This window comes from Pseudorca crassidens, chromosome X, assembly GCF_039906515.1.
Source record: "Pseudorca crassidens isolate mPseCra1 chromosome X, mPseCra1.hap1, whole genome shotgun sequence".
NCBI lineage: Eukaryota > Metazoa > Chordata > Mammalia > Artiodactyla > Delphinidae > Pseudorca > Pseudorca crassidens.
Window position 1 is genome coordinate 90,045,343 of NC_090317.1, and position 25,395 is coordinate 90,070,737.

Consider the following 25,395-nt stretch of genomic DNA (forward strand, 5'->3'; position numbering starts at 1 on the left):
CAGCAAAGCAACTGTCAGCCCACTTGCTACTGAAAATGAGAGGCTTTGTTACACCCAGAGGACACTGACAATGCCTTCTAAGGATGGACAAGAACGAAGAAGCAAATTCACTTTCTATATGAGTGCTTTGATAGATTTTGTAGTCAAATATATATGATACTATGTCAATTTCATTAAGAGTCTTAACAGCCCTTTTACTGGAATGGCTGAACCTTGACTACACATTTGAAGTGAAGACTGGCTCCAGAGTTCCATTAAATTCATCCTTGCCTACTACCTACCTTGGTGTCAAATTCTCATAGGTTAGAGTATCTAAAATTCTTTGGTATTTTTCTTAAAATAAGCAATGACATTCTGTAGAGACCAGCACATCTTTGAGAGAATTTTGCCACTGTCGTAGCAAAGGTGTAGTTGCTGACTGGCAACAAGAAAATGCAGTAGAAAGTTTTGGGCTCTGACCATCAAACAAAATCAGTGAGATGCCAGATATCCCAAAGAATAAAACAGCAACAGCTATTTTTAAAAATGGAGAGAATATACTTATGAGACTATCCCCCTATTATAATGAAATCTGCCAGAAATCTAATTTTGACCACTAGCAAGCATCCACCAACATTAAAGGGCTCGCAAAATAGCTATGCCTTACAAAAAAAGATATTTTGAACACTACCAGATGATGCTTGCTCATAGAAACATTTGAAGTTGAAACTCACTCAAATTACATGAAACACAAAACTCAAGGGACTTTCGACTTTTTAAAACCTAAAACACTATCAAAATAATTCATTGACCTAGACAAGGAGAACCAAAATGCTCAGGTTTTTTCTGAGTTATAATTTTGACACAGGTTTCCCATTATTTTAGTCCCTCAGAGGAACAAATAATTGCTCTCTTGGCCTTTAGAATGTAGCTAGGGAGGAAGAATACTCTAGAAGTAGGAGACAAAGAGGAAAAGGGAGGGAAAGAGGAAGTAGCTGAAACTGACTAGAGGCAGAGACCAGGAGGTCAAGTTCTTGGCAGGAGAACTCTTCTTAAAACCTAGAAGACTCTTTCCCCGGGCAAGAATTTCATTCATTAAAAGGAGGGCCAGAGAAAGTTGTCACTTGTGCAAATCTCTGGCTCCAGTTTGAAAGTTATGGTTGGAACACTTAAACGCATGCACACAGCTCTCAAGGAGTAGCATGGGGGAGCCTTGTTGTGATGGAACAGTAGTTCTACATCTTGATTGTGGTGGTGGCTACACAAATCTACACATGTGCTAAAACTGTGGAGAACTACACACACACACACACACACACACACACACACACACACACACACACAGACTCACCCTAAATCCGGAGCTTCTCAAACTTTTCAACCCAAGTACATACTCCTAATCTAGGAGAGAGGATAGGGGGTGGGGTACCCAGAGCAGAGCTGAAATAGATATTCTGTTTTATCTTAAACATAGGACTTTTGCATTCCTTTTTAATGATTGTTTACATTTAATTTTTGAAAAAAATTTTCTTCCAAATACTGATCAGGGAAAACTGATATTCTGGGAAAGCACATAGCATGTATCCTGAGGTTTCACATACCCTCTGGTACGCTGACCTAACCCCAGTCTGAGAAGCACAGACTTAAACCCTCTCACACATATAGTATGTAGCTAACCCAAGCCAATATGCACAGTCAGATATATGTACATAAACACTCTTATTTCTGACTTTATTATTTTCTTATCCTTCTCTTACCTTCACTGAATCTGTGGGGGTGTGTGCCATTTCAAATTGTTTGTGGACCAAGATAGGTACGAAAATAAATTTTAAAAGTACAAACAAACATCCTAGTCTTGTCCCCCTCACTTTACCAACAGAGTAGATGAGGAGTGAGCTGAGATAGCTGTTTTAGTTGGTGGAAGCCAGAGTGGAATTGGGAGTTGAGAGTTGTTTTGTGTGCTTTCGTGTTTAGTAGGAGAGACCTAACATACAAACCAAATGGTAAGAGAAAGGTAAGGAACCAAAAAACAAAATTACTTTTACATCCAAAAAGATACGCTAAAAGACAATGACAAATGAACATTTTAATCTCAAAATGTATGGGCAATTTTATCCCTGGGTTTCTGTTATTTTGCTATGGAATGTATCATAATTTTTTTAATGTTCTAATGCAATGCTCAGGGAAAAATCGCTTAAACACATTTTTAACCCATTCCATCCTTTGTTAGAAATTATAGCTTACCTGTTGGCTGACTCTGACATTTCTACGGAAATAGCTAGAGAAAGATTCAGTCACACGGTGTACTAACAACTAAGAAGAAACATCAGGCTTGTTTAAAACAAGCAAAACATTTTAAGTTGTTGTGTAAGCATCAAAAAACTCCACATGTCAGAAGAGATAGAAATAGGACTGCACTTAAACCACAGAGAAAGGCAGCTGGCACTGGTTCCCCTTTTCATGAAAAGGAAAATAAAGGAAGCTTCCACATTTGCCACAGGGACAGTATAAGAAATGAAGTAAATGTAAGAATAATTAAATCAGTGGTTCAGAAATCTTCACTACGTGTTACCTCATTCGTGCTGATGATAAGCTGGGACCAGCTATTCCACTCTGGGCATTTGTCTCTGTCTTCAAAGGTGACGTGCTGGGAGTTCCAGCAACAGTGTTCATGGTTAAACCAGATTCCCCCTGTGCATATACCTTCTTTTAAGTCTGTCATCCAATGAGCAGAGATGTCTATCAAGCCAGCTAGGGAACCTGATTTGAGGGGAGGGAAGGAAAGGCCACAGTTGTCAGAGAAAATAAGGGAAAAGGAATCAAAATAATGGACAAGTATATACTTTCTCATTCCATCTGCAACCTCCTTCTGATTTTCTGTCTGCTTGCTTTTCACCTTTTATCTCTAATGGATTTTACCTGTTATTAAATGCCTGTTCAAGAGGGGAAAAAATAACAACAACAACATTGTCTGCATTAAACACTGTGTGTGCAGGATCTTTATTGTATATGGGAAACTTAGAGGAGAGCAAAGTGGTGGGGTGGGAGCAGGGGGCGAGTGGATTTGACTTTTAGCTGCTTCCCCGGCAAAGACTCTGCTTTGACTTAGAGTTGATGAATACTGATCCATAAAGACGGTCAAGTTTCTTAAAGTTTATTTTATTCTCACTTTATACATAAAACTGAGAAAATGTGAATTGCCCACGTTGAAGAATATTATATGATATTTATTTGAGATGGCTTGCCAAGGGCAGTTGATGAACACTATGAGGAAAAGGGCTCAGTCTCCACACCGATTTGGCTCCAGCAGCGAGGGAATTTGAGTGGTGGCAGGAAGGCATTCTAGGCTAAGGGAACTGAAGTTATAAAAGCACAAACTGTGATGTACATGGAAGATTAGATGAAGCTGTAGGTAGGTTGAAGCCTCCTGAGCCTAGGATGTGAACATTCTGAAGTTTTCTTAGTGACAAGGAACAAATAATATTTTATACAGAACGTTCCTCAAAGAAAATTATGAGAAAATGAATGGGGACTAATGCACTGCGGCTAATAGACTGATAGGGTTAAGATAGTTATAGTACTTTCAATTCTGCCCTTCTCATCATTTCTGCTGTCCAGATGAAGAAACGCTGGCATAAAGAAATTAAATGGTCTAGAATCGTGCTTTAGGGAAATAGCAAAGACATCATAAAATTCACAGCCCCTGAATTCCCAGACTGTTCCTGCATTCTGACACACTGCTTCTATTGTTGCTCTCCAATGCTTAAAAACAAAATACCCTGTGTGTATGAGGGAAAGAAAAATATTCACTGACCACCTAGTGACAAGATATACATTAAAAAGTTGAGGATATTACGCCTACGTTCCAACAGGCTGGAGGCCATGTCATGTGTATGTTTTGGTAGGTGCTAAGAGTGTTAACACACTCTCTTAGTTATTTACATATTTGAATAACCTAGTCAAATCTAACAAATTGTTTGACACCTACTCTTGGCCACTCCAGTTCCCGCTGTCTCTTCCTTCTAACTCCTATTGCACTTATTGCCTGGATTCAGAAAACTAACACGATGTTAAAGAGTTTGGCTAATTCTCTGGTTGTTTCACGTGTGCATGTCTTATTCTACCTAACACTGGTACCCTTCATCCTATCTTCCCGTCTACATCTCCTTCTCCTTCTTTTCCCAATTGGCTCTTTCCTCCCTGGTTACAAATATTAGCAGGTTTCCCCTACCCTAAAGAATGAAATGCTTCCCCTTGTCTATGCTACCATTTCAAGCTTCTGTCCCTTCTCTCCTTCCAGTGACTACCCAGTATCCCCAAAACTTCTACAATGGTTGCCTTCCCTTGCAATCTGGTTCCTGGGTACTCCCTGGTGATCCAGTGGTTAGGACTCAGTGCTTTCACTGCAGGGGCCTGGGTTCGATCCCTGGTAGGGGAACTAAGATTCTGTAAGCCGCGTAGCGCAGCCAAGAAAAAAAAAAAAGAAATCTGGCTCCTAATATTTATCTGAGATGCTTTTTCAAGGTCACTGGTATCCTCCTAACTGCTAAACTACATAACCTTTTCTCAGTCCCCTTCCTTCTTGTCAGCTTCTGTGCAATACTCGACATTACAGACCACTCAGTCTATTATGAGCCAGCTCTAAATTGTCCAGACCACGTCTCTCTTCTGTGCGAGCCAGAAAAGGGACAGCATTAACACCCTAGACCATGGGTTGGCAAACTATGGCCCGAGGGTCAAATCTGCCTCTGTGTTTTTAAATAGAGTTTTTCTTGGTCACAGTCCAGCGAGTTTATTTTCCTACTTTCTATGGCTACATTCTTGCTATACAGACAATTTGGCCCACAAATCCTAAAATATTTACTATCTGGCCCTTTACAGAAAAGGCTTGCTGACCCCTGGCCCAGATAATCTTTGAAAACTCTGCTATGGATGAACCATTTCTCATTTGCTGCGATCATTTTATACTCCATGGCTCATGAATTATCTCTAGGTAACAGCAGCATTGTGAACAACTGGGCACTGTGTTGAGTGCTGTATCGCTGTATTTCATTCAATTCTCGCAACAAACTTGTAATATAGGTACTCTTATCCCCATTTTACAAGTCAGTAAACTAAAACTTCCAAGGGTTAAGAAACTTGCCTGAAGTCACAAAACTAGCAAGCGGTGGGGCTGGGATTCAAATCCAGGTAGCCATAAACTAGAGCCTGTGCTATTAACTACCATTCCATCCCAACCGCCATCCAATTTCCCACCTTTTATTTTAGCTCAATATTCTAAATCTTCCTAGGCCCATCTTCTAATGCCACAAGGATATAAGTCTCAGCATCTCTGCCTGGTATTCTTGGCTTTCTGCTTTCCCCATGGGAGGGGAAGCCTGCTTGGGAACCTGCTTTAAAGCTGTATTGCATAGCAAGTGTGCTATTCGTGTTTAAGATTATATATTATTTGGAGTGGCTTAGAAGGTTGATGGAGAAGATAGGAAAAGGTGGTACCATCCCAGTCCTCAGTCACCATGAAAGAGTAAGAATTTAGGCCCCCTAAGGGTATGAGCCATATCTTACATGCTTTTCTTTACTCCCAAATGAGAGAGCAGATATTTAAGAAATAGCTACAAAAATCTCTCAGGAAGTCCTCTTCTACATGTTCTTTCCTAAACCCCATGCTTACTAACATGTTAAAAAAAAAGGGGGGGGGGAATTCTCTGGCTGTCCAGTGGTTAGGACTCAGTGCTTTCACTGCTAGGGCACGGGTTCAATCCCTGGTCGGGGATCAAGATTCTGCAAGCCACGCAGCACGGCAAAAAAACAAAAACAAAAAACAAAAAAAGAAAACCCTGTCTCTAATAGAAAGGTTCTTCCTCAAGACAAGCACCAAAAGGCAGTACTAACAGCACCTTTAAATGGATACAATATTTTATAGCATACAAATGCACTTAAATGCATTTCCTCATTTAACCTCATTTATTTAAGGAAGGAGATGAGGTATTACTACCTCTTTATAGATGGGGACATCAAGCTTCCCAAAGGTCCACAAACAATTCCGTTCATGTAGGAAAACAGTAAAGCACAGTATTCAATTCAGTTCATGACTTGGGAGAGGGGCACACCACAATTTTAGGAGATTTGTTTAGAAAGCTCACATGGTTTACCATACCTGATAAAAGCCCAATAAGTAGCATCAACAACCAGCCAGAAAAAGCATCGCTCACACTGTGAATTAAGGCCCATGTTGACTCCTTGCTTTTATTGGTAATCTAGGGAGAGATGAGAAAACATTGATACATTCTACACACACTCTTGCTTTTTTACCTCAAAATGTGCGATAAAGAAACACAAAGACAAACCTATTCATTGGAAATAGATTCCAATTTAGAGTTACTTCTCAAATCTTTGGCTGAACCAACGCCACCGCGAACTTTGAGCTTTATTGAACCCTGTCTTACTGAACCCACCTTCATCTCCAGTATTGCAATGTCTGCAAGTACCTTATTCAGGACTTCCCTATTAGCTGCTAAATTCTTATAACAATCTGTTTTGCTTATTGCAGCGGTCTCTTTCTAGCCTGGACATCAGATAGTCCAAAGATGGTCTCTTGACTCACAGCAAATAGTTTGATTGTTTTTCAAAGAATAAACAAACACGGGCTTATTTGAGGGGTTAAAAGTACAATTTGTGGTTTTCTACCTGGGGCTGTGCTTCAGGTCAGGCAAATTCCAAGACTTGATACCACAAACCTCTTACTGTACAGTGATCACAGATGTTAAATGATATCAGGGATGATCTCTTTCATTTTCAAAAACCTGCTGGGAATATCTGCAGCTTTCAAGAGGTGCAGAAACTTTTACCTTTTAGGTCCTAGCCTTGTTAATTTAACCCTTCAGTGCCCACACTTCAAAACCAAGAATTCTAACAGCTTTGTCATTAGTGCTTCCCCCTTCTCTGTACCTGTTTCTTTTTTTTCTTTTTTTTCTTTTTTTTTTTTTGGCGGTACGTGGGCCTCTCACTGTTGTGGCCTCTCCCCTTGCGGAGCACAGGCTCCGGACGCGCAGGATCAGCAGCCATGGGCTCCGGACGCACAGGCTCATGGGCCCAGCTGCTCCGCGGCATGTGGGATCTTCCTGGACTGGGGCTCGAACCCATGTCCCCTGCATTGGCAGGTGGACTCTCAACCACTGCGCCACCAGGGAAGCCCTGTACCTCTATTTCTTATCTTTGAAAGTGTAAGTTAGCTACCCCATCTTGATCTGCAGTAACATCACAAGTAATAAATTACTATAAAATTTTAAAAGCAGTTTAAAATTTCATTTTGACTTATGACTTTAAGTTTCCAATTTAAGTGCTGAAAGTAGATGAGGTGATACTTTTCCCTATGACACTGTTTCCATTCAGATGATGAACAGTTAATGCTAAAAAAGGTCACCTTTGAACATTTGATAAACACATTTTAATTGATTTTAAATTATTATTAGCTGATATAATGTGCCTCAGATGCAACCATTTTGATATAACGGGAAATGTGCCCTTGTCATATCACAGGTGGCTTTCACAATCTAAGTAACATGTTGAATAAGCAAATGGTGACAAACTGAACTCTGAATACAGATAGCAAAAATTCTAAAGTCGTAAGATTCTATATTTTAAAGGCTGCCTGATGAATTGATATAACAGAAAGCATATGTGTGTATGTTCCCAAATAGCAGGAATCTTATAAAAAAAAACGAATGTTTTACAGAGATCACCTTTTTGAATTAGGAGAAGAAAACTCTATGGGATTATGACAAATCCAAGGACTACAAAGAAATTTCTCAAAACCTGTACCTGGGACAACCTGACTCCTGGGTTTAGGTGGTCTTGAGAAAGCCAGTCAGGAGCTCGGAAAGGAATGAAAAGTGATCTGAACCTGACTGCTCAGGAGATTCACTCAGGTCTAAGAGGAGGAAATCATGAATTTAGGAGAGAATGGAGTCAACTTAAAAATCGAATTTTAAATTTGGAATCAAAGCAGAAATAGTAAGGAAGAAAAAATAATCATACTTACTGTTGGCTGAAGAAATGTTCCCTACTGAATCAGGATGACTGGGGCTGGGGCCCTACCTTTTGAATAAGCTCTCTATGTGCTCCTGACACAAACTAGAAATTGTGATTCCCTGATTTAAATGATACACAGCAATAAGTTAAAGGCAAATGACCTTGGCGGACTGCTCTGAAAAGTTTTCACAGTACTTTGAAAAGAGAAAAGTAGGGAGACTCTCTCGTCATATTCAAAACAAAACTGGGCCATAGCTATAAGTACCATCTATCACCTATCATATTAATATCATTGATTTGAATTTGATTGGTCTTGTGGTTTTGTGTGAGTTGAATGCGTAAATTTGCTTTGGTTTTATGGTTGTACAAGAGCTATAATCACGGGTTTACCCTGTAAGCTTCAGTAAACACTACAGCTCTGAGATTTTTTTTTTCTTTTATTCCTTTAAAAAGAGCCCATTTACTTTTCTTAGGTGTAAAAATCCTGCTTCAAGGGAAAACCATAAAAGAGAGATGAGATGGGGAAGGAAGATCTTTGAAATTTAATTTGGTTCCTCCCACCAACTTTGTTTTCACCTCTCTGCACAGGCATTTATACCCAAGGATCCTTTTCAACCACTTACTATCGGGAGATAAATCATCATTAAATATAAATTCTTTTCAAAATCATATACAAGATACCTTAAAAATAAAAATATATTAAAAATAAAACCCTACATGTCCAACAGATTCAGCCACATCCAGTGTTGAGGGAAAGAATACATATAAAGAATCTGTATCTTCAACTTCTTCTCCTGAAGTTTCCTAACACTCACTCACAAAGCATCTTTCGTCTTACCTCTCGGTGCCTATCCCGGTCTCGAGACTTCTCTCTCACCCAATCAATCGTATTGAAATCATCATAGGTCCCCACACCAGGGATTGGCTCCTCCAAGAAGTCCATCATCCTATTTGAAGAACCTATTCCTCCACCATTGTATGACTTGTCCTCTGGATTGAACAGAAAACAGACATTAGTACTTCAGACACTCTGGACATTTTTAATACCTCTTTTCTGAGCACCAAGAGGTGAGCCCTTAAACTATCAGATGACTACTGTTAGGGTGTGCTGATAAAGCAGAATAATCACCTGGTCGGAACATCCATCACATTCAGAAGTTTCTGTGGCTTAGGCACAAAACGATGAGCATCTCGAGGCAGTGTGAATGGAAAGGGACGTATGAGAGCCACAGTACAAAGGGAGAATTGACAGGGGTTGAAGTTCAGTGGGAAAGGATTTGTGAAACAAAAAACAGGAGCTTGCAGCAGCTTAGGTATTTCAGTTTCTGTTCTAGGATGAAGACAAAAGGGTCAAAGGTCTTTGCAGACAAATCAAGTCAGAAACCATTTTACATTTATAAGGCAGTAATTCCATCCTCAGAGGTGGCTTTTGCCTGAGTGGGGACTCCAAAGAAAGCACGTAGGTCTCTTCTAGAGTTAAGCTGGCTGGAATGTACATATTTCCCTTCCATAGATATAAGACTTTGATTCCTGATGCCATGGGTTTGTGGAAACTTTTACTGAGTATACCAGGACAGTCTAAGAAAAAAAGTGCATGGCTCAGAGATGACACGTCCCTCCCTGATCCTTCAACTGGAAGAAACATATCCTTTTGGCCAACAATCACAGTCCTTCACCTGCTTCGTTTTTAGCACTTCTACTACAATTACTTAAGCAAATGCTTTATCTTCTTTTCTAGACTATAAGCTCTTTGAGGGTAGCCCTATTATCTGATTTACCATTGCCTTCTCCAGTGTCTAGCACATGGCTACGACCCAATAAATATCAGCTGAACCCATGTTTGTTTGATGAACAGTTGGGATGAGGGAGGAGTGTTCAAACTCAGAAGTTGCACTTACACAAGGTTCCTTAGTATTGCTTAACAAACTTCTTCAAAATATTTCCACAATCCTCTGGTGAAACAAGATTTCACTATTAAACACAAAATGTAAAACCGTATTCAGGAATGCATGCAAATGCACAATGAGGAAAAATGCAGAGTAATGCCATCAATGAACTCAACCAGCCACAGCTCACATTTGCAGCATCAACCTTGGCAGGGACAAAGTTCTATCGAGACTGTTTGGTGATGAATCCCTCTGTGAAGAAGGCCAAAGTGGGCCTGAGCTGACCCCCTCTTCCCCCATCCATACCCCCACCTTCACTCTAAACTCCTAATAGACAACTTGAGCACCCTCAAAGGATAAGTTTGAATTAACACCCAAGTTGCACCTGGTTTACAAAGTCTAAGTCTCCTGAATACCTAGTTCAGCATATCTTTCCCAAGCAACACACACACATGAAAGGAAAAGCTCTGCAGAATCCAAATCATAATAAGGGTGGGGGTGGGGTGAGGGTGGAGTGGAGGAGATGAACAAGTTAATCTTAAAACCCCTAACCAAAGTCCTTTCCATATCTTCAAGCATACCTGGCCATAAAATGGTTGGCTGCTTAATCACCAGCCCAGCATTTCCTATCATGTCAGTGGCATACTGATAAAGATTAATGCTGGTGCGTTGTTTGAGAGCTTGGAGGGAAACAGCCAACCGGGAAATGAGGGCAGAAAGAGACTAAAGTATGTGGGGCAGGGGGGAACCAAGCTGTTTCAATTCTCAAGACAAACGCTGACATGAACACAGGACACCAACCAACCAGAAACTGACTTTTTAAAGCAGGTTAATGCTTCAATTGAATTTGGTCTGGTTTAAGTGTGCTCCTTTCAGGAGAAATTTTCAAAGGATTTTGTGAAACTGATTTTTTAAAAGCACCCAATAGTTACCTAACGTTACGCTGTATATCAAATGAGGCCCCCAGCTGGAAGAATATTAAGACAAAATGAAGATCTGCAACAAGCTTCCTAACAGGAAAGAAAAAATCCTATTACATCACTAGGTAACATGAGCACTGCATCATCCTTCTTTGTAGATAGTCTCCTATTATAAATGCAAATTGTCAGGCAGCTCTAAAAGAGCAGGCAGTGATTAGAATCCGACAACAGACTGCTTGTGATTCTCCAGATCCCCTTCTCCCTGGGGTCACGCTTCGGTCCTTGGCCAGGCTCAAGTCTGCTTACCTTCAATCACAGCTTTCTTTTTTTCTGCCTCAAGGAAGAAATAACCTTGGCAGCCCGCATTTGCTCATTTAGGTTGAGGAGCTTTTACAGAAGGAGCCCCTGTCTGAACTGCTTTAGAAGGGCACTTGCTGCATTCTCTGCCTTTCACAGGAACAAACGCCACCTAAAGAACCACCAGTGTTCCCTGGCGGTCAGAATGTGATGTCACCGTTGGAATCACGTGACCAGACCCTTGGACCAGCCTTGGAGAAAGGAAGATTTTTAACCGAGCACAGAAGCCTTAAAGATGTAGTCGCATCTAAACAAATGTCATCAAACTTGGGGCAGTCAGGTCAGTTCAGAAAACTGGGATCCAGAAGTTTTAGTTTTCAGACCTCATTTAGCAGGAAATCTATGAAGGCAAAGTAGAAATATCGGAAAGCATTTAGAGTTACAGAGACCCTAAGTTTAAAAAAAAAAAAAACGAGGCAGGGGAGACAGGCAAATATAGAAAGGCTTTTTAAAAAGGGGCACTGGATACCAATAACAGATAAAATCTCACAAATGTAACAAGCTAAATAAGTGAAATGAGTGACAGATGCTGGACACAAGAGAGCACATAATATGATTCTATTCATGTAAGTTCAAAGTCAGCCAAACCTAAATTATATCATTTTAGGACACAAATGTAAGTGACTACATTCCAAAGAGAAGCAAGAAAATGACAGAAGTAAAGACAATAAAGCCAGAAGTAAAACCAGAGGAGAGAGGGGGTCGCCATCTGGATGGAGCACATGATGAGGGTGGGGCTTCTGGAAGGCTGGCAATTTTTCTTAATCTGGGCAGGGGTTACCTGAGTATTCACATTATAATTATTCTTTAAACTGTACACACATGTTTTATGTCTTTCTCTGCACACATCATAGAGAAAATTATGAAAAACTGAACCACATATGAACTTACTATACTAAGTCAGTTCTTTAATACCACCTAGTAACTTTGAAAACTCAGAAAGCAGTCGAGAAAATGAGGCGTGTTAGTGGTAGTGCTCTACCTAGAAAGCAACATCAAGTCTGATCTCATTAATCCAACCTGAGTAAAAGTAGCTATTTCAGCCATGAAAATTAATTCACTACTACAGTTGCATTGTTTCAAAGGCTTTCCCTTCTCTTGTCTTATTCCAAAGGCTATTTTTAAGCAGGTTTTAATAAACTGTGCAGTAAGGCTAGTCCAGTAAAGAAGAATGAAATTGCCATCTCTCACTATACCTACCACTGCTGTATGATATATAGGAAAGTTGTTAAGAGAGTAAAGCCTAAGAGTTCTCATCACAAGGAGAAAACTTTTTCCTTTTTTCTTTTCTTTCTTTTCCTTTTATTGTAACTATATGAGAAGATGGATGTTAGCTGAACCTACTGTGGTAATCATTTCACAATATATGTAAATCAAAGCATCCTGCTGTATGCCTTAAACTTATACAGTGATGTATGTCAATTATTTCTCAATAGAACTGGAAAAAAGAAAAGAAAAAACCTGCCATCTCCGAACTCCTTACGTGAATCCACAGAACAGCCACTGTTGAACATTAATCTAGTCAGTGTGCTCCAATAATCAGACCTGAATGTAGGGCTTTGAAATGTTGTGATTACTCTCATCAGTTCTTAAGGCCCAATGCATCCTGAAATGTCAGTACAACAAAACCTTAGGAAATGTGAGGCGCTTCATGGAACCTGTATGCTTTTGGTCCGTCCATCATATATCACCATATATGATGATATCTCAGTCTCTTGATGAACTAACCTAGCACTAATGAGAAGTAAAATGAAGTGGCAATGGAAAGTATTGTGGCAAAGAACTAAAAAGCTTAAAAAGCAAAACCTAAGGCCCAAGTGTGACTGTCTTATACAATTACACTTTTAGAAAAGTATGTATATCTTACTTAGAGAGGATGACAGGGCCAACCTCACAAGCCTCCTTCAAAGTTATTCTTTACTCAATAGGATTCTGCCTATAGTATCTGAAGACCACTACAGAATTAACTTACTTTAATAAGATTTACATTATCTTTTTAGATTATTTTATACTTTAAGATACTATCTTTTTGGTACTTAAAAAGTGTGTAGTTCTTCAATGTACAGTGATTGGATTGCATAACCAGTACCATGTCAATAACTTCTGATGAAAGTTCATGTGTTTTTCAAATACTCCATCAGTGCTTCTAGGGGAGGAACTTTTTTATTCCATGTAAATTTACCTCTTTTGAAAATTAGAGGGCTGATAGCCATGACACAGTCCTCATACTAAAATGAGATTTAATTACAATTCAGATTAAGAAATGAGGCACTGGATTTGTAGCAACGTGGGTGGACCTAGAGATTATCAGACTAAGTGAAGTAACTCAGAGAAAGACAAATAGCATATGATATCACTTATATGTGGAATCTAAAAAATGATACAAATGAATTTATTTACAAAATTAAAAGACTCACAGACATAGAAAACAAACTTATGGTTACTAAAGGGGAAGGAGAGGGGGATAAATTAGGAGTTTGGGATTAGCAGATACACATTACTATATATAAAATTGATAACCAACACGGACTTACTGTGTAGCACAGGGAACTATACTCAATATTTTGTAATAACCTATAAGGGAAAAGAATCTGAAAAGGAATACACACACACACACACACACACACACACACACACACACACACACTAAAATTACAATGAGAATTGTTGTATTTTTTTGGCTGTAATTTATGCAATTGCTTTTTGTGATTTTTTAGAAAAGGAGGCACCTGTGTTACTTCATTATTGTAAAATTTTCTTAACCAAAATTTGGTGAATTTTAGTAGTCAGTCTACCTCACTTTTTGCTTATGATTCTAAATTGTTTTAAGTTGTGTTTACAGTATGTTCTTGTCCTTTAACTTGGTGAATGTAGTAAAATTCTCTCCCATCCCCCCCAAAATATATATGAATCACTTTGCTGTACACTAGAAACTAACACAACATCGTAAATCAACTATACTTCAATTAAAAAAAAAAAGAAATGAGGCACTGGTATTCAGAATTTGACATATTTCTTTTACTCTTTTCTACCCCTTTATTCCCTTCTCTGCCAAATTTGTAATCTCTAGCACATGTTTCTTTATACAGACTGCCAGGTCAACATATTATTATGGAAATAAGAGAAAGAAATGCTTACCAATTTTTAATGCATCCTATGATAAAACCACAATGATAAAGTTAATATTTGGGGACAAACAGAGTTATCTTTGTGGAACACAGATCTGATCAGATCATTTTCTGTTTCTAACACGTTAGTGGCTCGTACAACAATGTTTTTAAAACTTTCAACATAGGAAGACCACTTAATGAGCATTTGGCACAAGTGTGGACTAGGAATTGTAAGATATTCATTATAATTTTTAGAATAGGAAAAAATTATTTTATTTTTTTAAATAAGTAAATTTTTACAAAAGAGAGCAGTGTTGTTTAAAAAAAAGATTTTGAAATATTTTTCCAACCACTTTGGAAAAAAATATTTTTAAATGTATAATAAGGATGATGACAATGACACTGCTAATTTTTTAAGGTTTTACCAATGAGAGGGATGAAACTGTTTGCACTCTTTCACAGAGGTATCTATATCTGACTTGATGACAAACAGCTTAAGCTGTGGGTCTTATTCCACATCCAATTGGTTTCTTTTCTTAGCATTTTTATTACTTAGCAGAAAGAAATATTAATGTCATAAAACTAAGTTGTCAAGAATGGCAGTAGAGATTATTCCATTCAGGACCAACTACTGAGGTACAAAGAGAGTAGTAAAACACAAAAGGCGGGCTTCCCTGGTGGCGCAGTGGTTGAGAGTCCGCCTGCCGATGCAGGGGACACGGGTTTGTGCCCCTGTCCGGGAAGATCCCACATGCCACGGAGCGGCTGGACCCGTGAGCCATGGCCGCTGAGCCTGCGCTCCGCAACGGGAGAGGCCACAACAGTGAGAGGCCCGCGTACCAAAAAAAAAAAAAAAAAAAAAAGGAATTAAAAGATTTAAGCTTCTGGTGTGTAAATACTCTACCAAGGGAAGAAGAGTAAAATTAAACAACGACCCTAAATATCAGATTGGGGTGCTTATTAGGCAACTCTAGATTCTTGCCTCTATACAAAAAAAAAAAAAAAAGTAAAACTTAGGTTTTTGAAGGCATAGTGTGCCCTTCAAAGTAAGTTATATTTAAAATGATTTAATGCTCTAGCAGGAAAATGATTCAGGTTAAAGTACATCTAGCTCTTAAATGATAAAAGTCACCCAAGAGCTAACCTGGATTGCTTGAGTCTGGGAAAAAACGTACAAAAAACAAGTCAGAAAAATAAGTCAACCTTGAAACAGCTTTCCCGGTAAGTTACACTTAGGTCTAAAAACTTAATTAATGGGTGTTTAAAAGCACACTGCTTGAATGAGGAGGCATATAAATGAATGTATTTAGCTCATTTTCCTTTATGGAAACCACTTTCTAATTTTTTTCTAAAAATCGCATGATGCTTAAAACTGGAAAACCCCTTAAAATACAAGAAAAGAAACTCCAATTTGAGAATAATGTTTATTTCAATCCCTAACCAATATGCCATTAGACATTTCCCTGGGGAGCTGAACAGTAACTGATTAAGTGAATTAGTTAAACACTAACAAAGACACAAGGGGAAAGAGGATAGAAGGAAACCTCGTGCACCCTGAAGTACTGCTTTAGCGATAACCACAGCTGCATGAGGGCTCACTTATTGGCAGCAGCCTAAAGAAAGAAATAAGCACTCAAAGAAATGGAGCAGGGCTATTGGTACGTATCACAGGACTTGAAAATAGTTCCATTTTTAGAATGTATTTCAGTTTTTACAGGGATATATTGTATTTTTGCAAGGCTAAAAGCACGTGTACAAAAAAGTCAACACTCGACCTAGCACACATCAGCAGATATTCATCCTGCAATCTTTTAAACTGTACCTTCATTCAACAGCAAGTACTAAGGGTCTATTATGAGCCACTTCTCACTTCCATACCTGCACCCTTTTCCCTTCTTGTACTGGTTCATCCATTCCAGATCTCCCAATAAGCCATGAACCCTTTCACATTCCATTCATCTCTACGTTTGAGAATACATTACAGTTGAAGCCCCAATAATTAGTCAACATTTTTAGGACCTTTCTATATATCAACTTGTGCCTCCATTTTGCTTCCCCACTTACCGAAACCCAGTGGCTGAAAAGCAAATGCTTTCCCCCCCCTCCCCCCGCCCCGGCCACACCGCCCTGCGGCTTACGGTATTGAACCCAGGACCACAGCAATGAAATAACAGAGTCCTGACCACTGGACCGCCAGGGGATTGCCCTGAAAAGCAAATGTCTTCCTATGTAAGCCCTGGAGAATGTCACAGGACCATGTTATGTTTTAATATACTACCTTAGTTCGGCCCCAGGACACTTATTCAGGGTGACTATTCCATTGATACACATCTGTACAGCCATACTGGTTGTTAAACAGTGAAATACCTGTGGCTGTAGATAAATAACTACTCTTTCCCAAGGACTCTCCTCCCCCACAACCATCCCCCCCAAGGCTCCTGAACTTTCCCATGATGCAGCAGCTGGAACACTAGGAGGCTCCAGAACACTACCCGCAGCTATATCTGACATCCAATCTGACGGGTCAGTGCCTGTGTTGTTTTGACTGTCACCCTGCACCCATTTCATTTAAGGACTGACTGCTTGGTTCCTGCTCACAGCACGTTAAAATGTGAAGCTAAGAGGCAGGAAGGACAACAAAGAGGAAACTCTCTATCCCAGCTCTGCTGAGCTAGACAATCAGAGAGGTGGTGAGAGAGGTGGGGAACGGGACTGCAAAAACAATAATGAATCTATGATATGTACTATTAAAATGAAGTGTGAGGGCCATGAGAAGTATATAGGAAGGTGGGGCATGGGAGAAAGGGATAGGGAAAAGGCTTTCGAGATATGCGTGAATCTAGATTCTTATACCACCTTCAGACTCCTTGGTTCCCATTGGATACAGCTCTGCCCCCACTGGGTTGTAGACATTTGCTTGACAGTGTACCTTTTGTGCCTTCTATTCCCAGCATCTACTCTAATGCGGAAGTTCCCCACCCAAATCACTTTCATTACCAGTGGAGCCAGGGTGCTAATTGCCAGAGTTACCAGTGTTAGGAAAAATAGCTTGAGGAGTATGGCTTGATATCTGCAGACCCCCACTGTACAAAATCAATGTAGAAATAGAAGTAGAGGGGATAGGTTTGACAATGTTGCTGAGAGGGTTGTCCACATAAAGAAAATAGCCCTCTGCTCCATTACTTGTTTTTCATTCCTTCCTTCTCAAATTTATACATAAAAGGGACTGACAAGAAGACTGGTAAATGTAATGGGTAGGGAAACCCTGCTCTAAAATGCACATTCCATACCAGAGTATTGAGAAAGCTTTTGGCTAGCACGATCCTGTGTGACTACTTGTGCTTATTATTTTAGAAGCAGCATTTCTCCAGTTCTTCTATATTGAGTCTGCATTGGTTTCTCTCTATTAATCTCCAAAAGGAAGTTGGGGAAAAAAGATTAGCAACTATTCTTTAGCAGGAGAAAAAACTTCAAGAGAGGAAATACCAAGTAGGAGATTCTTCTTGGATTCATGGGAATAGTGTGATGTCATGGACAAAAAAAAAAACAAAACAGTTAAACACACACACACACACACACACACACACACACATAACCTAGGAATTGCTCTTAAGGAAACACTTGTACCTGTGCACACCAATGTATGTATGCTATTCACTGCAGCACTGGAAACAATGAAAGAGTCCAGTAATGGGGGAATAGCATAAGGATAGAAGTAGACTGATGTGTACTGAAATAGAAAAATCTCCCAAACTTACTATGTGATAAAAGCAAGTTACAAAATAATAAGTAGATTTTTTTAAAAAATTAAAGTGTGTGTCTCTGTGTTAACTTGATAGAAAAAGAATTGAAAGGGTCATAACTGAGTTATTTTGAAGGGTTATCTCTGGAGTGGGAAGTAGTGAGGGAACTTTCACATTTTATATACATGTGTATTGTTTGAATCTTTAACAGTGACGTGTATTTATGTGTTATATAAGTGTTTCTAAAAATAAAAATAATGATAATGCAGCTAGAAGAGTAGAGACAAGACATTGCAAAGGGAAGACTTCCATTCTGAGAGGCAGACCACTGGGGTATTTAGAAACAAAGCAGGTGACAGTTTCTGTAGAACACTAGGAGGAAAGCACCAAGAGGAAGATGACTTAACTAAATTTTTACATGGAAGTCAATGGGAGGACTTCCCTGGTGACACAGTGTGGTTAAGAATCCTCCTGCCAATGCAAGGGACACAGGTTCCATCCCTGGTCTGGGAAAATCCCACATGCCATGGAGCAACTAAGCCCGTGCGCCACAACTACTGAGCCTGTGCTCTAGAGCCTGTGAGCCACCACTACTGAGCCCACGTGCCACAACTGCTTAAGCCCACACACCTAGAGCCTGTGCTCCGCAACAAGAGAAGCCACCGCAATGAGAAGCCCGCACACTGCAACGAAGAGTAGCCCCCACTTGCCGTAACTAGAGAAAGCCCACGCACAGCAATGAAGACCCAATGCAGAAAGGAAAGAAAGAGGGGAGGGGAGGGGAGGGAAGGGAAGGGAAGGAAGGAAGGAAGGAAGTCTTTGTGATCAGATCCATTGTCCAGCAGTGAGAAGATACAGATTCCAACCCTAGCTCCATAACTCACTAACTGTGTCACCCTGGGCAACTGTCTTGATCTCTGTGGGTTTCAGGTTCCCCATCGTAAAAATGAGGGCATATCAGCATGTATGATTTTTACGGTCCTTTCCAACTCTCGTACTCTATAATTTTAGCAATGATTATTTGTGGGTTATTCGTACATTGTGTTGAATGACTTCTGAGAAGACATTAGCTTTGAGGAATTCCAAATGGTATTTTGATTGCAGAGTTATCACAGAATACCCTTCTGGCAAGATCAATAAATGGTACTACCAATCCTTAGGAAAGTAAGATTCAGCTGAGAGATGAAGTAGAGCACAACCTGGGACCCAACACTTCCAGTCTGTGCCTAACTAGAACTATACCAACATGGCCACGGTACCTCTGGAGTACCTGCTAGCCACAGACCCCGGAAACACCCAGCACACACTCCTGAAACATCACAGCAACCCTCTCATCTACCACATAATGCCATAAATTGGAACAAGGTGAGGTTCATAATAATCCACTCAGGATTTATTAGAGGCCAAACGCCCTCTAATTTTTTTCTCCCTTTGAGAGGGGACCAAAGTGGTCTCACTAATTAGAAAATAAACGGGGAGCTTCCAGATTCAGCTCTGGCAAGTAAAAAGCTCAGAAATTGTCTTGCTGTATACTTGAAACTAATACAACATTATAAATTAACTATACTTCAATTAAAAAAACAAAAAAGTTGTTGCTCCCATTCGTACAGCAAGAAAAAGCTAGACAAACTAAAAAATCAATAACTTTTCTTAGACCCACCGGAGAATTGCTGCAAGGGAAACTCTTACCCCCAAATCTGAAGAGACAGGCTTATCCAAAAAGACACAGAGAGATCTGCTTACCTGGAGTAGAAACTGCTAGAACCATAACTGGTAGGGCTACTTAAAGGCAACTTTGATGAATTGCTGAAGGCTGTGTGTGGACTTGTGTGAGAGTAAGGATCTCCTGAGCCTATACTTCGGTGGCTTTTATCTCCAGGAACCCTACCAAGTTCTCAAAATGAAGAGCTAAGAAACATGTCCTCCTAGCTCAGAGGAGAAGTGAAGAGCTATCATTGTGAAATAGGCCAGACCTGTCTCTGTAACAAAGGCCTATGCTCCAGGGGAAAATACTTTGCCTGAGCCTTATCCCAGTTGGGGGAAGGGCATTCTTCCCTCTCCAGCCCTAACCCGTCTCACTTAAGGGAAAAAAAGCAAAGTCAGTAGGGGTCTGGGCTTCCTGGAAATGGGCTGGGAATGCTGAGGTCAGAGACAGGAGTAGGGGGCAGGGAGAACAAAAAGCTATAACACCGGATTACACTTTGTGAAGGTTAAAGACACAAGACACAGGTCCAACAGACAATGCAATTTAATCAGAAGATTATAAAATAACCTGCTCCCCCATACCATACAACCACACCAATGGGGCTCCCATATCTTAATAACAGTGGATTACAGCTGCAAGACACAGAATCTCTTTCAAGGAATTGTACTTAAGGAAACTCAAAATCAAGAGAGAAGACAAAAACAAGGACACTACAGGAATTTAACCCCTGGCACTAATAATTACACCAAACATTAAACAAAGCCCAACTCCTAGCCAGTTTAACATAAATCTTAACACAAGGGAATTAAACTAGAAACCAGTAACAGAAAAATAGCTGGAAAATGACTAAATACCTGGAAATTAAGCAACATACTTCCAAATAACCCATGGGTCAAAGAAGTCTGAAGACAAATTTTAAAACATTTTGAAGTAAATGAAAATGAAAATACAACATAACAAAATTTGTGGGATACAGCAAAAAGCAGTACTTAGAAATTTATAATATTAAATGTGTATATTAGAAAAGAAGAGCTAAAATCAAAAGATCTGAACATCACCAGAGAAAACATACAGATGGCAAATAGCAAATGAAAAGATGCTCAACATCATTTGTCATTAGGGTAATGCAAATTAACAACAAGTTCCCACTACACACCTATTAGAATGGCTAAAACCTAAAACACTGACAATACCAATTGCTCACAAGGATGTGGAATTACAGGAACTCTCATTCATTGCTGCTGGGAATACAAGATGGCACAGCCACTTTAGAAGACAGTTAGGCAATTTCTTATAAAACCAAACATAGTCTTACCATATAATCCAGAAATTGCATTTATATATTTACCCAACTGACTTGAAAACTTAACGCCCACAGGAAAAACTACACACAGATGTTTGTAGCATCTTTAGTCATAATTGCCAAAAGTTGGAAGAAACCAAGATGTCCTATAGTAGGTAGGTGAATGAATAGACAAACTGTGGTATATCCAGACAATGGAATATTATTTAGGGATGAAAAGGAACGAGCTATCAATCCACACAAAGACATGAAAGAACCTTAAATGCATACTGCTAAGTGAAGGAAGCCAATCTGAAAAGTCTATGTACTGTATGATTCCATTTATAAAGACATTCTGGAAAAGACAAATTTATAAAGATGAAAACGGATCAATGGTTGCCAGGGACTCAGAAGAAAGGATGCTGAATAGGTAAGACACAGGAGATTTTTTAGGGCAGTGAAACTATTCTGCATGATACTGTAATAGTGGATACATGTCACTATGCATTTGCCAAAATCTATAGAGTTTTACAGCACAAAGAGTGAACCTTAATGTATGCAATTAAAAAGAAAATCTCAGGATGGAATGCAGAATGTGGCAAAAGAATCCAATTATATCACAAATGTGTGAAACAGCCTCACTAAAGGAAAAAGATGCTGACCCAAGTAACTGGAAATGAGTGGAGTTTGTAAGACTAAAGGTAAAAGAATTTTGTATAAGCACTTTACTGTAGTTGATAAAGTAGTTTCCCACAGAGGGTATGGGTTAACAATTTGAAACCATGCACATACACTGGAAATGAACAGTTAAATATTGGATGGTGGATGGTGGGAGCCACGTTTCTCACTACCTGGAGGGGAAGGTTACAGACAAGCAAGGGGAGGAGGCAAGAATGATCCATGTGGTAACGGATTACAGTTAGAGACACCAGTATGATCTCATGTTTAGCTTAATATAGATGCAGATAGTTACATACAGATAATCTATTTACAGGTATGTGTAAATACATGGGTCAGAATACACATATATTTATATTTCCTTACTGAGAGGACCTAGAAGCAACAACGCCCCAACAGAAAAAAGCACACCTCCTGCCCAGATCTTGCTTTCTAATACCAATCTCTGCTGAAAGGAACTAGGGCTCCTTGGAGAAATGGCTGATTCTAGGACTGAGGCAGGAAGTATATAACATGGGCCTGGAGCATATTGTAGTACCAGAAAGTAAATAAGTGCTTAAGAAACCTGCACAGTGACAGGGATACATCAAAGGGAGACAGAGCCAATTGAAAGAGCTCCAAATGCAAAGTTAGAAAAATTTGAATAAAATAAAGTAATAATGGATTATAGCCCAAAGTATTAAACAGATGAGTCCCTACTGATATAAATAAGTGAATGAATAAATAACTGAGAATAGAGAAATCTCCAATGAAGAACAATTCCAAATAGTGTTTGTAGATACTTCACCCTCAAGGAGGTAGAGAATAACTTCCTTATTCTTAAGTGTCAGCTACGCAGTGACTTCCTTAATCAAAGAACACATTATGGAAAGGATGAAAAAAGAGTAACTTCACAGGGGAGAAAACTGACAAACACTACCTCAGCCACGTGATCAAGGTGAACATCAGCAGTGATGAGTCATACTGATGGTATATACCTTTGATATGATGTGGTAAGAATGACACTTTACCTCTAGTCTTCCCCCAAGCCCCAGTCCAATTATGAGAAAAACATCAAACAAATCCCAACTTAGCAACATTCTACAAATACCTGGCCAGTAATCCTCAAAACTGTCAAAGGTCACCAAATACAAAGAAAGTCTAAGAAACCAACACAGCCAAGAGGAGCCCGAGGAGACACGACAACTAAATGTAATGCGGTGTCCTGGATAGGACATTCGGTAAAAACTCAGTAGACCCGAATAAAACATATACTTAAGACAAAATATAAATATATAAATGGGGGAGAGATTAGAGGGCATACATTCTGAAATCTGACCGGGTATTTTCCCATTAAAGAACCTAAAGGAAGCCTTTAAAGCCTATGGACCATAACCATAGGCCTCATTTTATGGGGTCAGCATATTAAAACAGGTGAGGTTTATGGCCCCACGGAGCTTTTGATAAGGGCTACTTTTTCTTTTTTTCAAGCTCAAAAAGCAGCGATAACAATTGCCATTCTCCTAGGCTAAGCGTTTAGGGAAGTTTGAATATTATGAGGGTGACGGTTCCCAAATTCCCTTTCCTTCTCCTCCTGGCACCATCCACACAAATGAGTCAGTTTGGGAGAGCCTAACTGAGATGATGAAGGGAGGATTCTCCATGAGCTGAAGCCTAAGATGTTTTCTGTTTCTCTCTGAAGGAATACTATGATCTTTCTTTACAGCGGGGCAGAACAAACAGAACTGTTTCACAGCTTCCATGGTGGATTTCATGCACCGTCATGTTTTTCATTTTAAAAGATTTTTCCCTTCCCTGGGACATCGGGAGGTTATGCTGAGGCTGGCAGGGGTGGTCTGGGCATGTTCTCACACGTGAGAGGGAAATGGCCTGCTCATACTCCACCTGGGCTTTGAAGTCATCTGTGTCTCTTCTGGTTTATTCTCCATGTCTAATTGGTCCTATTGATCCCCACTCTGAAATTTCTCCAGAACTTATTCTTTCCCCCTCTCCATTTCCTGCTGTCCTAATTCAGGCCTTTGCTCTTTTGCCTAGATTGTTCAAAACTAACAGTTTAACTGGTCTTCCAGTCTCCAGCATACTCTTCCCCTGAACCTATCTTCCACACTGCCATAATTCTCTAAAACACCAATCTGATCACATCATTCCTCTGCTTTTAAATCATTTGGTGACTCCTTGGTTACAAGATGAGGTCCAAAAGCACAGACAATCTGGACCCCACCTAGATTTCTAACTAGATCACCCAGCCTATATCCTGCTCCAACTCTCACCATCCCCACCCTTGGAGTCTCAGGCCTCAGACATACAGACTCTGTTTCTTGAGCAGAGGACGCTCTCTCATGCTGCTATGTGCCTTTACCTGTGCTGCTCTTTCTGCCAGGAATGTCTCCTCGTTCTACAGTTAGGGAGTAGCAGCAAGGCATGCTAGGTAGAAAGACAAGGAAGCGAGGGGGAAAAGAGAATCGAAGAACGTTACCAAAACAACACAGTTCGTATCTGGGTGTTCCATAAATGAATGAATCGCTGAATTGCTGACCAGGAGTTCCAGGCTGCGGAGGCAGGCAAGTGAGAACAGATGGACTATGAGAATAGCTCTGAATTTCTTCCTGTTACTCAAACCCTTTTTCTATTTGCCTCCTCCTCCCCTTCTTTCAGATCTCTGTGTTTATGTTTCTTCTAATTTACAGACTACTATAACACTACCTCAGATGCATTTAACCATGACATGCATAATTTATTTATTCATTACTCATAAATCAATCCCTCCAGCCATCTGGAAAACAAGGACCACTTCTACTGCCTTTCAAGCTCCTTTTAACTAATCTTTTTAGTACGTGCCATTGTGCCTGGTACAAAGTGTAATATTTTATGCACAGTTTCACCACCAAATACCAAGGACTTTATGACCTTTTTTTTCTGTTGTTGTGTTCACTAGGAAATCCCATGTGAAAACATTAAATAAAATAAGAACAATTAAAAAGCAAAGCAAGAAAATTATAACACTACGGAGTATTGTAAGTGGACTGATTTTTGTGTGTGGCTCATGGAAAACAGCCTCATTATTATACGGTCAGACGTTGGAAGCCACAAGTAGTAATTCTCCTGTAAAGGCTAGTGATAAGTGATGAAGGACTACTCACCTAAAACTATATTCCACAATCATAAGCAATGTCAAAATCTTGTCTGCCTCAGTTTTCTAGTTTATTAAATAGGAATAATGGATACTTGCCCCAATCACCTACCCAGAGCAACGTGAACACAGAAAAACTACTTTGGTCATACAGATGCCATATGAAATCATTTTTCATTAGAAGCAATGATGGTAACTATGCTAAACCACTCTGGTTTAGCCAGAAGGCTTAAGTAGAGGTAGCCAGTTTAAGCTAATGGATACCCTAACTGACCACTTCACTAGAGCCAGTAATTGGTATGACTGACTCACTGTGGTTGTAAGTACTCATAAATGGACATGACACACACATGTCCCTTTTATATTAGTAGGCAAATAGGAAAACCCACTAAATACCAAACCATGAGTACCTTTCTTTTATGAACTTTAAATTCAGGGGCTCTCTTCTACTGTCACTGCCCTGAGGTACCTTTACCAGGCAAATTTCTTGTTATCCTTTTGAACCTGTGGTTTTCTTACCTGTATATTCATCCCAAGTTGGGCACCTCCCCTCAGAGGAGCCTTCCCTGACCTT

At 39.7% G+C, this 25,395-nt stretch overlaps 1 protein-coding gene across 5 annotated transcripts in view; it reads right to left on the reverse strand.

Annotated features, from left to right (window-relative positions):
- Positions 1–25,395, reverse strand: part of CLCN5 (chloride voltage-gated channel 5) — a 159,568-nt gene that overhangs the window by 18,269 nt on the left and 115,904 nt on the right. For 4 of the 5 annotated variants that reach the window (XM_067724457.1, XM_067724459.1, XM_067724458.1 and 1 more), the window contains 3 exons: positions 8,849–9,000; positions 6,137–6,236; positions 2,552–2,739 (listed from right to left, as the gene is read on the reverse strand). In XM_067724457.1, the coding sequence (XP_067580558.1) occupies positions 2,552–2,739; positions 6,137–6,236; positions 8,849–9,000 (440 nt within the window). Of the gene's footprint in view, positions 1–2,551; positions 2,740–6,136; positions 6,237–8,848; positions 9,001–11,122; positions 11,302–25,395 lie in introns of those variants that run through there. The other variant, XM_067724460.1, reaches the window with a different exon arrangement.